The 14,076-nt window shown below is 41.0% G+C and overlaps 1 protein-coding gene across 8 annotated transcripts in view; it reads left to right on the top strand.

The window, feature by feature from the left end:
• The window catches only part of zcchc14 (zinc finger, CCHC domain containing 14), a 48,941-nt gene that overhangs the window by 3,715 nt on the left and 31,150 nt on the right, over window positions 1-14,076 (top strand). For 4 of the 8 annotated variants that reach the window (XM_061821425.1, XM_061821423.1, XM_061821420.1 and 1 more), the window contains exons 2-3: window positions 126-353; window positions 5,026-5,260. In XM_061821425.1, the coding sequence (XP_061677409.1) occupies window positions 126-353; window positions 5,026-5,260 (463 nt within the window). The remainder of the gene's footprint in view (window positions 1-125; window positions 354-5,025; window positions 5,261-14,076) is intronic. The other 4 variants (XM_061821424.1, XM_061821421.1, XM_061821426.1 and 1 more) reach the window with 4 other exon arrangements.

Genomic DNA, 14,076 nt, shown 5'->3' with positions numbered 1-14,076 from the left:
AGCGCTCTAAGAAATACACTTGGATTAGAAGGTGTGAATGTTACAGACCACTTTATTCAGGCACAAAGGTAATTAATTTATTTGCACGTCAACCATCTACTTAATGGCTATTTTGGATGTTTCAGGTGAGTTATGGAGGCGCGGGCAATGAGGGTCAAGGAGCAGGCCCATGTGGCGAACAAATGGCTCTCACTTACACTCAGCTGCATCACCAATATACCCAGCACAGTGTGTCTTTACCTGGCTTGGCCTCTTTGTCTCCCTCTGGGTGCTTACTTCCTGACGCAACCGCTACCTCCTTGCCTGTGTCTGCCACTCACCTTTGTCATTCACCCTGCACCTGCTGGCACAAGGTAGGAAGTTGGGCCACAGTAAGCGTCATTCATGCTCATGTAGTTTTCATGACTGTTTAAAGTGAAGATGAGATGGTTTCTGAAAAAAAAAAATCAGCAATCAATATTCTATATATATATATATATCCCGAAAGACTACTCAATCAGTAAATGGCATCATTAATTTTTCCAGTTACGTTGAAAAATTTATTTTGTTACTTTACCTATTACTTGAGTTTAAAAGTAACTTAGTTACTTTATTATTTACTTGATTTAAAAAGTAACTAATATAGATTCAAAGTTACTTTTTTGAGTTACAGCAGCTATCAAGTTTCAGGAATCTCACTTACCCTTCCATCCATCCATGCACCCCAATATTCAGAACTGTGAGGCAGATGTGCTAATCAGTCGCCCACCGTGCTGCTTATTTAACTTTATGTGCAATATATTTCATTTGAATTAGTAAGTAAAGTTTTTTTTTTCCTGTAAGCACAGTGTTAATGTTCCCACTGTCCATATCATTAAATATCCTTTTTTGAAATAACACACAACTTTTTTTTTTTTTTTTAAATGAAATCAGAACCATAATGGTCATTCTGGTATTTTTTTATATTTATTGGTGTAAAATGTTTGAACAGCATAGACCTTGAGGCTTTAGATTAAATAAATATTTGACAGAACATCGTCGCTGAACACTGCACTGTTAATTGCATTTGGTGGACTTAAAACATCTATGATGTGACGATGTGATAGCAGCACTATAAATACACCTGGAAGCCAGAAGTTTACATACACTGTGCAAAAACACACATTTCATTTTTTTGTCTCACTGTCAGAAGTAAAATCAGACTAAACCTCTCATTTCAGGTCAGTTAGTCAAAAAAATTATTTATTTTGTTAAATGCCACAATAATGAGAGAGCGACTTTATAGAGAATTTTATATTTTCTTTGAGGTTTAAATTTTACATAGACAAAAAGTACTACATCTGTAAAGAACATGGAGAAACCCAGATGTTGAGGTCATGGCTTTGGAAGTTCCCGATAGGTTAACAGACATAATTTTAGTTAATTGATTGCGCATCTGGGGTTCTATTTAAGGCCACACCTCAAACACTGCTTGGTTGTTTGAAATCATGGGAAAATCCAAAGACATCAGCCAGGAAATCTGAGAAAGAATTGAGGTCCACAAGTCTGGCTCATTCTTGGCTGTAATTTCCAAATGATTGAAGGTGCGACATTCATCTCTTCAAACAATTATATAAATCATGGGAATGTCCAGCCATCACTTCGCTCAGGAAGGAGACGGGTTCTGTGTCCCAGAGATGACCGCGTTTTGGTCTTAAACGTGCAAATGAACCCCAGAACGAACGCTAAAAACCTTGTGAAGATACTCGATGATGAAAAAAAAAAAGTGGTAAAAAAGTGTCATTATCCACAGTGAAATGAGTCCTGTACCAACATGCGCTCATTATCCACTCACAAGAATTATGTCATTTATCCGAAAGAAACATAAAAAAGACGGACTACAGTTTCCAAAAAGCAACCAAGACAAAAGTCTTAACCTCTGGAGACATGTCTTGTGGTCTGATGAAACCAAAGAAGAGCTGTTTGTCCAGAATGAACAATGTGACATCTGGAGGAAAAAGGGGGAAGCTCATGGACCTTAAACACCATATCAACTGTTAAGCATGGCGGTGGCAGGATCATGTTGTGGGCCTGTTTTGTTGCAGCAAGAACTGCTGTTCATACGACATCGTGAAGAAAGAACATTACATGGAGATATAGAGGCAACATCTCAAGAAATCAGCCAGGAAGCTAAAACTTGGGACACTGACCCAAATGCATATTGCCAAAATAGTTCAAAAGTGGAGGATAAAGTCAATGTAATGAAGTGTCCATCACAAAGCTCTGATCTGAATCCCATCAACAATGTGTGGGCAGATCTGAAAAGGTGTGTGCGAGCAATACAACTGACAAACCTGACTCAGTTATACCAGTTCTGTCACGAGGAATGGGCCAGGATTCCAGTGGAATACTGTCAGAAGCTTGTGGAGGGTTACCTCAAATGTTTGACGCAAGTCATACAGTTCAAAGCAAATGTATGTCATAAAGAAAATCTAAAGTTCTCCAAGAAATTTTCTCTCTCTCATTACTGTGGAATTTAACAAAATCAAATAATTTTGGTGATCGTTACTGACCTGAACAAGGAGAGATTTAGTCTGAATAGACTTCAGACAGTGAGACAAAAAAATGAAACGTGTTTTTGCACAGTGTATGTAAACTTCTGGCTTCCGTATTTCCATCGACGTCCTTAACTGCTTACCCTTACTTGAGTCTTGGGTATGTTGGCATCTATATGTATATGTCCACGTCCTGCAAGAGACACTTGACCATCTGCCGTTTGGGAAAATGGGAAACAAACCACCATTAACACTGTGTGTAGTGGGGATGTGGCACTGTTGACCTTGTCATGGGAAGTTGGGAGGTGGTGGGGAGAACACTTTGAAGACCTCCTCAATTCCAGTGACAAGCCTTCCCATGAGTAAGCAGAGTCTGGGGTCTTGGAAGAGGGCTCTCCTATCTTTGGGTTTGAGTTCACCAAGGTTGTTCAAGTGCTCCTCAGTGGCAAGGCCCTGGTGGTGGAAGAAATTCGCCCAGAGTTCCCAAGGGCTCTGGATTTTGCAGGACTGTCCTGATTGATATGCCTCTGATAGATCGCTTGGACATCAGGGACCATGCCTCTGCACATCTGCCTCGCAATTCAGTTTTTTTTTCAAGATTTTTTCTGTGTACTCCAGTTTCCTCCCACTTCCCCAAAACATGCATGGTAGGTTATTTAAAACCTCTTGTGCATGTAGGTACGAATGTGAGAACGAATGTTTATGTGCCCTGTGATTGGCTAGCAACCAGTTCAGGGTGTACTCCGCCTCTCAGCGTAAGTCAGCTGAAGTAGATTCCAGGACACAAACAACCCAAGTGAGGATAAGCAGCTCAGAAAATATTACACACGCACAGCATATGTTTTTACATTGCTCTAAACTATATCCACAAGTTTACTATGTCATGACAACACAAAATTAAACAAAAACAAATGGTAACTGTATATTAAACGTTACAAATTAAGCTGATCTAGGCTGCTGACTCTTTCCCCGCATTGCTCTGTTTGAGGGTAACTGCCACATTACTCCATTGAGCTGGGAACCCATTGCAAGGAATTCTTTTCCTTCTTGACTTTAATGATCAACAGACACACTACTAGTACAGAGGTACCATAGAAAGACCATGTACTGTTTGCTTTTTGCTGTTTTAGTTTTAAAGATGATGAGTTTTCGGTGTGTTTATTTGTGATGTGTCACTGATCGTGTAGTGGTACACTAACCTGAATTTGGTACAGGCAGTGTGGGTTCACTCACCAAACCAGTTACAGTTTGAATGTGAGTGTGAATGGTTGTTTGTGTCTTTATGTGCCCTGTAACTGGTTCGCAACCAGTTCAGGGTATAGTCCACCTTTTGACCAGAGTCCCCTGAGATAGACTCCAATGCCCTGTTAACTTGAACAAGATAAGTGATATTGAGGATGGATGGATTTGTGTTGTTTGGGCAAACGCAGGTTGAGTTTACATTAAAGGGACCTATCAGCTCATTCTATTTACTCTGCAGTTGCCAGATATTTGATATGAATCCAATTTTTGTCTACATTCGGAAGAGCCTCATTTCTGATCTGGATTGAAATCACATTAACAAAAAAGGATTTATATCTTGAACATTTTGTTAATCCAGACATGTCTATCTTTCTCAAGCCCAAGTGCAGCAAGCACAATGTTTAAAGATGAGCAAACAGCGAAGGGAAAGTACCCTGCTCAGAGTCGAGCATTTGTATTTAGTGTTTTGTTGCCCTTGGCTCCTGCTTACTGCGGCTCAGCACATTTCTCGTTGCTGAAATCAACCCTCTGTGGTTTAGTTGAGTGTGTGTGTGTGTGTTGTGTGTGTGTGTGTGTGTGTGTGTGTGTGTGTGTGTGTGTGTGTGTGTCTCAAGTGAATCCCCAGGAAGTTAAAAATGGTGTCTCTCCCTGTGGATCGCTTAGCGTGGCCTGAGAGTAAACCATGATAATGGTTGTTCCAGTGCTTTCCGCCACTGTTGCAGACTTGACATGAGCTACAGTTTGGAGGCTGGAGAGAGATTTTAAATTCATATCTTAGACCATACTGAATGAACAGTAAATGTATATAAATAGTTTATTCACATTAAAGCAAAATTGAATTAAATTGTTTTAACTTAGTATGTTGTCGGTGTCCAGAATTAAAACACGTCTTCCGGTCTTTGTGATATGATAAAAAAAAAAGCCCATTCGATGTAATGTATATGACAAGGTCCCAATAGGATTATTTCATACAGGTTTGGCTCAATATGCACCGCACACAATCCACGGTAGTATTTTTTTTAATTTTAAGTTTGGGAGTTCATCTATCTCAATCCTTTATACTTTATTGATGAAAATATTCAAGCAAAACTACCAGTACATTTTAATCAGTCAATTAAAGACTGGATTGGATCCCTTAGTCTTCCCTGAGATCAAAATAAAATGGCAAAATTGTTATTGTGTGCTTATTTAACTACTAACTACTTAACTACTTTTCTACTGTAGTTCAAACTTTTCTCTTTTTGGATGGTCTGTCCCTCATGCTTTCCAGAAGCAAACCAGTGAGACTGGTACTGCCCCTGTGCTTGGATCAGAGGTGAAAACTGGGAAAGGAGCTCAAGCAGTGAGCCAAGAACCCAACCTTCCTCAGTTCGATCTTCCGCCTCCCCCTCACTTTTTGCCTCCTCCAGCTGCTGAGCAGTGCCATGATGCTTTAGTACCACCACCTAAGCTTCACCAGGTGAAAAGAGGAACAGGTGAGCCTCTGGAAAAGTGTCATATCCCAGGTACTTGGTTTAATATAATTGATACACAACCATCTCTTCACACACCATATTCTATAAATAGCCTGTCACTGTCATGTCATCTTTAGCAAATGAATGACTGAACCTCCAACCGGTGCATAAGAGTATGAAATGTGTGTCCTGCTGTATATGCTGTCAAACCCTATTGGGCAAGATTCAACATGCCAGTCCCACTGAATATAACTAAGCTTCAAGAATGTAACCTCAGGTGTTGCCTTCTCATAAGACACTTTGGGATTCTTTTCACTCATGGTTGCAACTTCAGATGGTCTATCAGTACAACATCGCTACACTATTGACTGACTAGTATTGAAATGGGCAGCACCGTGTAGTGTTAGCACATCTGCCTCACAGTTCTGAGGACCAAGGTTCAAATTCGGCCTGACCTCACCATGCCTGCATGGGTTTTCTTAGAGTATTCCCGTTTCCTCCCACATTCTAAAAACATGCATGCTAGGTTAATTGAAGATTCTAAATTGCCCTTGGTGTGAATGATTGTTTGTCTTGAAGTGCCCTGTGAATGACTGGCGACCAGTTCGGTGTGTACCCTGTCTCTCGCACGAAGATAGCATGGATGGGCTCCAATACACCTGCGATCCTAGTGTGGACAAGCGGTATGGAAAATGAATGAATGAATAGCATTGTCGTTATCAAAGATGATCAATAGTTGAAAAACCCATTAACCTTGATTTCTGATGCAAAAGTAGTTAATAAATTTCATATAAATATGATGAGGCGATTAAAGATTTTTATGGTTTCACTATCATTATGACCATCTGAAGGAAACCACAATTTCACTGCGGCCTGTGACAAAAATTAATTTGACACTTTTTAATTAAAAAGATTGGAATAGCCTTTTTTTCTCTCTGAATCTTTCCCCATTTAGATTATTCTTCTTTGTTTCACACAGGCCTGCCAAATGTTACAAACATTAATTTTAACCTGTTAAAACAACACTATGCAATGACATGACAAGATTAATCGTTTTCAAATGTAGCTTTTATCTCATTCAAAAAAGAAACAACCCCCCATGTACTGTAGATAGACCGATAAACTGTTTTAGTTGTGGTGGGTAACCAAAACTTTAGTTATAACCTCTCCATCCCAATTGACACTACTGCTGGATGAGGTCTGTTGTTCAGAGTTGGGTTGGAGGTGTTTGATTAATTTAGTATATATTTTACCTTTATCTTTTACCCTCACAGTTCTGAGGACTGGGGTTCAAATCCTGGCCCCGCCTGTATGGAGTTTGCATGTTCTCTCCGTGCCTGTATGAGTTTTCTCCGGGCACTCAGGTTTCCTGCCACATCCCTAAAACATGCATTAAATGGAGACTCAAAATTTCCCTTAGCTGTGATCCTTGAACATAATTGGTTGTTTCTCTGTGCCCTGGGATTGGCTGGCAACCAGTTAATGGTGTACCCTACCTCCTAGCCAAAGATAGTAGGGAAAGGCTCCAGCACTCCTGTGACCTTTGTGAAGATAACCAGTTTGAGAAATGGATGGATGGATGATCCAGTGGATCTTGGTATATTCACATTAAAGCGAGTTAGACTCTCTCGAGTATAGATCTCTCTGGCTCCATGCCTCTGTCTGAAACACAATACTTGACTATCTCACATTACCTCATGGCAACATCGCATAGCTGTCATCAGCAAAAAACGCACATTAACACAGGCACACGGTCATTTTGAACGTATTGAAACATGATTGTGTATATACATAATTAAGTTTATATGCCAAGTCTTACAATTTCTGTTTGTGTGTGTGTGTATTTGTTTGCATGCGTGCATGTGCCCGTGTGAGTGTGTGTCTAGGGGCCTGTTGTATCAAGCTAGCTGCAATGTCTTAACTGTGTTTTTAAGCATACACAATAACAGGTTAATCCAAACACAGGGTTAGGAAAACAGCTTAATGGCATGTACTGTACTACTTGGCAATACAATAAAGTACCTCCTCTTTTGGACACTTTGGCACCATGGATTAAAACCTTTACTGTATTTACTTACACATACATGGTGACATACAGTATGAGCAGGCAAGTGTATGTATGTGATAGTAGCCGTCTAGATTCCTATGAAAGGCAAGCAACAGGTTGGCTCCGTTACCATATCTACTCATCAAACGCACAGCTAAGTGTGCATCAAAGGTCTTTTCTTTGCATTTTACTCTCACTTTCTCCTAACAGTTTGTCTTCACCCCACCTCTGTATTCTTTTCCTTTGTTCATGTCATTTCTTTCCCAGATGCTTATACCCACATACTTCATATGGTTTTACATAGCCATGCACTCACAGTCATCTATGAACACAGCCCTGCCATTCCAAATCGCTTTCTCCCCATACGTATTGACATGAAACAAATGTGAAGAAGTCCTAACCTGCCTATTCTCCTGAGGCATGCATCCAGACAAAGAAGTTGTCTGATGGAAGACTGAATGTTATTTCAGCTCATCAAGGCAAGACAAGGATTGCCAAGGAAACCTCTACTAAAGTAGATAATGGAATGCTGATTAACCCTCAGCTACAATCTTGTCATATTTTTCATATTTCATCTTTTATATTTCATTCCCTAACGCAACACTTCCTGGCACGCCCAAAATGACGACCGTAATTTATGAATTTTTCCTAGTCGTGACCAGAGGCAAAGCGTGGGCCCTTGTCTCCCACTGGCAAAAGGCTAACTAAACATTATTTTACATTTAATTCTATCATACATCAGTTAGTTCTTATATTCTACATCTTTTAATGGGCTAAAATGCATTTTCCGTCGACTTAGAATGTTATTTTAAGATCTTAAATTATTTCTGAGGGGTTGGCGCATGACCCAAATTAGTGGTCAACCACAAAGTTGGCAAGTGAGGAGCTAATTTGAGAAACTATATTGCACAGATAATACCCAAAAATAATTCCAGAAAGATGTATTTTAAAGACTGTACAGACACATCGATGAAGTAAAGCTGTATTTAAAGGGGTAAAGGGCTAATTTTTTTCAATGTCAAGTCTTTTTTCCACAGTGACCATGGCGTACATTGATGAAAACTAACAGAATTTAGAAAACTATAACAGTGATAATTTAAAGGCAATACCATCCCTCCATCATGCATCTGTTTTCAATACCACTTATCCTCAATAAGGTCGCAGGTGTGCTGTAGCATATCCCAGCTGATTTTTAGCAAGAGAAGAGAGAGAAATTCAGCCCTATGGGGGCAAATGCAGCCCTATGGGGGCACAAGCCAGTGCAATCTGTAAGCCGGTCCTAACCCCGGATAAATAAAGAGGGAACAGGGTTGCGTCAGGAAGGGCATCCAGCGTAAAACTGTGCTAAACAAATATGAGCATTCATCTAAAGAATCCCATACTGCATCGGTCATGGCCCGGGCTATCAATGCCCGCCCCTGGCACCGCTAACCTGCAGGGCGTCGGTGGAAATTCAGCTACTGTGAGTCAAAGACAAAGAAGAGGAAGAAAGCGGATTCATCCGCAGAAAAAGAAGAGGAATGCAAAGAGCCTACGACCGAGTGTAGGGACATTGAATGTTGGGAGTATGACAGGAAAAGCTCAGGAGTTGGTTGACATGATGATTAGCAGAAAGGTTGATATACTGTGCATCCAAGAGAGTAGGTGGAAAAGTAGTAAGGCTAAAAGTTTAGGAGCAGGGTTTGAATTATTCTACCATGGAGTAGATGGGAAGAGAAATGGAGTAGGGGTTATTTTAAAGGAAGAGCTGCCTAAGAATGTCTTGGAGGTGAAAAGAGTATCAGATCGAGTGATGAGACTAAATTTGAAATTGAGGGTGTTATGTATAATGTGATTAGTGCCTATGCCCCACAGGTAGGATTTGACATAGAGTTGAAAGAGAAATTCTGGGAGGAACGAGATGAAGTCGTTCGGAGCATCCCAGACAGAGAGAGAGTTGTGATTGGTGCAGATTGTAATGGACATATTGGTAAAGGAAACAGGGGCGATGAAGAAGTGATGGGTAAGTACGGCATTCAGGAAAGGATTTTTGAGGGACAGATGGTGGTGGACTTTACAAAACGGATGGAGATGGCTGTAGTGAACACTTATTTCCAGAAGAGGGAGGAACATACAAGAGGGGAGGTAGAAGCACGCAGGTGGATTATATTTTGTGCAGACGATGTAATCTGAAGGAGATTACTGACTGTAAAGTAGTGGTAGGGGAGAGTGTAGCTCGACAGCATAGGGTGGTGGTGTGTAGGATGAGTCTGGTGGTGGGTAGGAAGATTAAGAAGACAAAGGTAGAGCAGAGAACCATGTGGTGGAAACTGAGAAAGGAAGAATGTTGTGCGGCCTTTCGGAAAGAGGTGAGACAGGCTCTCGATGGACAGCAGAAGCTCCCGGAAGACTGGACTACGACAGCCAAGGTAATCAGAGAGACAGGCAGGAGAGTACTTGGTGTGTCTTCTGGTAGGAAAGGGGACAAGGAGACTTGGTGGTGGAACCCCAAAATACAGGGAGTCATACAAGGAAAGAGATTAGTGAAGAAGAAATGGGACACGGAGAGGACTGAGGAGAGGCGAAAGAAGTACATCAAGATGCGGCGTAGGGCAAAGGTAGAGGTGGGAAAGGCTAAACAAGAGGCATATGAAGACATGTGCACCAGGTTGGACACGAAAGAAGGAGAAAAGGATCTCTACAGGTTGGCCAAACAGAGGGATAGAGATGGGAAGGATGTGCAGCACGTAAGGGTGATTAAGGATAGAGATGGAAATGTGTTGACTGGTGCCAGTAGTATGCTAAAAAGATGGAAAGAATACTTTGAGAAGTTGATGAATGAAGAACATAAGAGCGAAGGAAGAGTTGAAGAGGTAAGTGTGAAGGACCAGGAAGTGGCAATTATTAGTAAGTGGGAAGTCAGAAAGGCACTACAAAGGATGAAAAATGGAAAGGCAGTTGGTCCTGATGACATACTGTTGGAGGTATTGAAGCTATTTGGAGAGATGGCTGTGAAGTTTTTGACCAACTTAATCAACAGATACTAGCGGGTGAAGAGATGCCTGAAGAATGGAGGAAAATTGTTCTAGTTCCCATTTTTAAGAACAAAGGCGATGTTCAGAGCTGTGGGAATTATAGAGGAATAAAGTTGATTAGCCACACAATGAAATTATGGGAAAGAGTAGTGGAGGCTAGACTCAGGACAGAAGTAAGTCTCTGCGAGCAACAGTATGGTTTCGTGCCCAGAAAGAGTACCACAGATGCATTATTTGCCTTGAGGATGCTAGTGGAATAGTACAGAGAAGGTCGGAAGGAGCTACATTGTGTCTTTGTGGATCTAGAGAAAGCCTATGACAGAGTACCAAGAGAGGAACTGTGGTACTGCTTGCTTAAGTCTGGTGTGGCAGAGAAGTATGTTAAAATACTACAGGACATGTATGATGGCAGCAGAACAATGGTGAGGTGTGACAGAAGAATTTAAGGTGGAGGTGGGACTGCATCAGGGATCAGCTCTGAGCTCCTTCCTGTTTGCAGTGGTAATGGATGGGCTGACGGATGAGGTTAGACTGGAATCCCCTTGGACCATGATGTTCGCAGATGATATTGTGATATGCAGTGAAAGCAGGGAACAATTAGAAAGATGGAGACATGCACTGGAAAGGAGAGGAATGAAGATTAGCCGAAGTAAAACAGAATATATGTGTGTGAATGAGAAATATGGAGGGGGAAGAGTGAGGCTACAGGAAGAAAAGATAGAGAGGGTGGAGGACTTCAAATATTTCGGGTCAACAATCCAGAGCAATGGTGAGTGTGGTAAGGAAGTGAAGAAACGGGTCCAAGCAGGTTGGAACAGCTGGCGGAAGGTGTCTGGTGTGTTATGTGACAGAAGAGTCTCTGCTAGGATGAAGGGCAAAGTTTACAAAACAGTGGTGAGGCCGGCCATAATGTACGGATTAGAGACGGTGGCACTGAAGAAACAACAGGAAGCAGAACTGGAGGAAGCAGAAATGAAGATGTTGAGGTTCTCGCTCGGAGTGAGCAGGTTGGATAGGATTAGAAATGAGCTCATTAGAGGGACAGCCAAAGTTGGATGCTTTGGAGACAAGATTCGAGAGAGCAGACTTCGATGGTTTGGACATGTTCAGAGGTGACAGAGTGAGTATATTGGTGGAAGGGTGCTGAGAATGGAGCTGCCAGGCAAAAGTGCAAGAGGAAGACCAAAGAGAAGGTTTATGGATGTGGTGAGGGAAGACATGAGGGCAGTTGGGGTTAGAGAGGAAGATGCAGGAGATAGGCTAAAATGGAAAAAGATGATACGCTGTGGCGCCCCCTGACGGGACAAGCCGAAAGGAAAAGAAGAAGAAGACCATGGTACACCCTTGACTGAATGCCAACCAACTACAGGGTGCATAAAAACAAACAGAAATAACCATTCCTTGTACTCACATTCACACCAATGGTCAATTTTATGGAAAATTGTCCTTTTGTGATTTGAATACAAATAGTTGGGTCACTGGAGAGACTGCCTGTCCACCCATGAAGTGTGAAATGAAATTCTAAGCATGTTATTCTGCATTTTAACAGTGAGGCTAATTGACCCCTCCGTACAGGGCACTTAACCACGCCTCCTGAAGTGACGTCACGCCACGTGCGCTGACGTAAGACAAACAATAAAAATGGCAAATACAATACAATACATACTGAACTGAGACAGACTCCATGCTTCTGATTTCATTCAAATCAACGATATGTTATAGATTCTAAATACAATACATTCTTAACTGAGAGAGACGCCATGCTTCTGATTTCATTCAATCATTCACACGTAGCAATGTTATGCTAGCGGAGAACGTCTCATTCATTTACACGAGACGCGTATTAAAAATCAAATTTAGGGCATATCTTCGTGCAAACACAGTCTGGTTAAGATTCTGGACGCGAGCCAGCAAGAAATCAATACGTTTGTGCAGTCCGATCATCGCTAAATATCGCTCAACAAAGAATAAGTGTGTTGATCGTTCACACGTAGCGGTGTTATGCTAGCGAAGAACTTCAAATTCATTTATACGAGACATGTATTGAAAATCAAATATAGGGCATACCTTCGTGCAAACATATGTGTTCCGGTTGATATTAGATGAATTTAGTTGATGATGCGGTCTTCCACAAAGTTTGATCCATCGAAGGCATTTTTCGTACTGGGTCTTCGGTTTTGGAAAGGGTACGAATCGAACTCCACCAACTAGCCTTTCAGGATACTTGTCGTCACTATTACAAAGTTTGTGACTACACCTCTTAACCATATTTTTTGTTAAATAACCAAATACGCGATAAAACGCTAACAAAACCTATACTGGACCATTCAATGTTGTCTGAGAAAATGGCAGGAGCAAAAACGGGCTTTGGTTTATGCAGATCTCTGGCCTCTGATTGGTCAGTGACGCGGATTGCACAATATCCACGGAGGGGTCAATTGAATGACTACTGTCACGGTGAGTTTCCACTTGGCAATTAGGATGGACAAAGTTCTCAAGCTAACCAACCTGTCATGTCTAAAAAATCATCATCTAAAAGATGAACAGAGCTGCAGCATTAGCACAAATTAGCATCAGCTAAGAGTTTTACCCATAGTGGTACACTCGCCTAGCAGACACCGTGGCTTAAATTCCCACTCAGAGACGACGTCTACATGTGTCCTGCGATTGACTGGCGACCGGTACAGGGTGTAGTCTGCCTTTTGCCCAAAATCAGCTGGGATAGGCTCCAGCGCCCCACGATCCTAACCAGGATAAGCGTTGTTGAAAATGAATGGATGAATAACAGTTTCAGCAGCATGATTCTGGCCAAAATAATCAAAAGTGAAATCATGATTATTAGTCTCAAATATTCTTCTTATTTATTCTGCTACTTTTCAACAATCAATATGTAACAGTTTTCAGTATAAGAATAAATGATAATAATCAATCAATAATCAAGTCCAACCAGTATAACCAAACAGCAGCTTCAATGAAGGTTTATAACCATCTCAAGGATGATTAGAAGAAATGGACAGCACCTGCCGGTAAGTTAAATCAGTGATTTCCAACCTTTATAGAGCCGAGGCACATATTTTACAATTGAAAATTCCCACGGCACACCAACAAAAGTAAATGTCACAAAAAATGGATTGATTAATTACTGTATGTACTTCCTGCCTTCTAATAGAAGAGGATTTTTTTGTTCTGTCTATCATTGTGCCTCAGTAGCATAAATAGATGAATAAACATACATTATTTGTTGGAATAAATGTTTTTTTTTTTTTTTTTTTTTTTAGCAATTACATCAAATTGGATAACTTACCACGGCACACATGAAGAGCGCTCACGGCACACTAATGTACCCCGGCACACTATTTGGGAATCACTGAGTTAAATATACGAATGTCACTGTGTGATATTTCAGTTTTTCTTATTTAATAAATCTGCAAAAATTCCAAATTTTTTTTCCATCAATATGGGGTGTTGTGTGTACATTCTACAAGGGGAAAAAAGAACTTAAAGGATTTTAGCAAATGGCTGCAATGTAACAAAGTGAAACATTTAAGGTCTGAATACTCCCCGTATGCAGTGTATAAACACACAACTAATCACACTCACAAATTAGAGTTCTTCAATCAACAGACCAAGCGTGTTTTTGCAACATGGAAAGAAACCAGTGAGGAAAACCCATGCAAGTATGGGAAGAAAATGCAAAGGCCGGATTTGAACCAGAGTCCTCATAACTGTGAGGCAGATGTTCTAACCAAGAGTGACATTATGGCTGCTTGTAAAAATATTTGAGGGTGTTGGAGGAGGCGGGGTCT

This window comes from Syngnathoides biaculeatus, chromosome 6 (genome assembly GCF_019802595.1).
Source record: "Syngnathoides biaculeatus isolate LvHL_M chromosome 6, ASM1980259v1, whole genome shotgun sequence".
NCBI lineage: Eukaryota > Metazoa > Chordata > Actinopteri > Syngnathiformes > Syngnathidae > Syngnathoides > Syngnathoides biaculeatus.
Note: the sequence above shows the minus strand (reverse complement) of the source record. Positions and strands in the feature narration are given on the sequence as shown.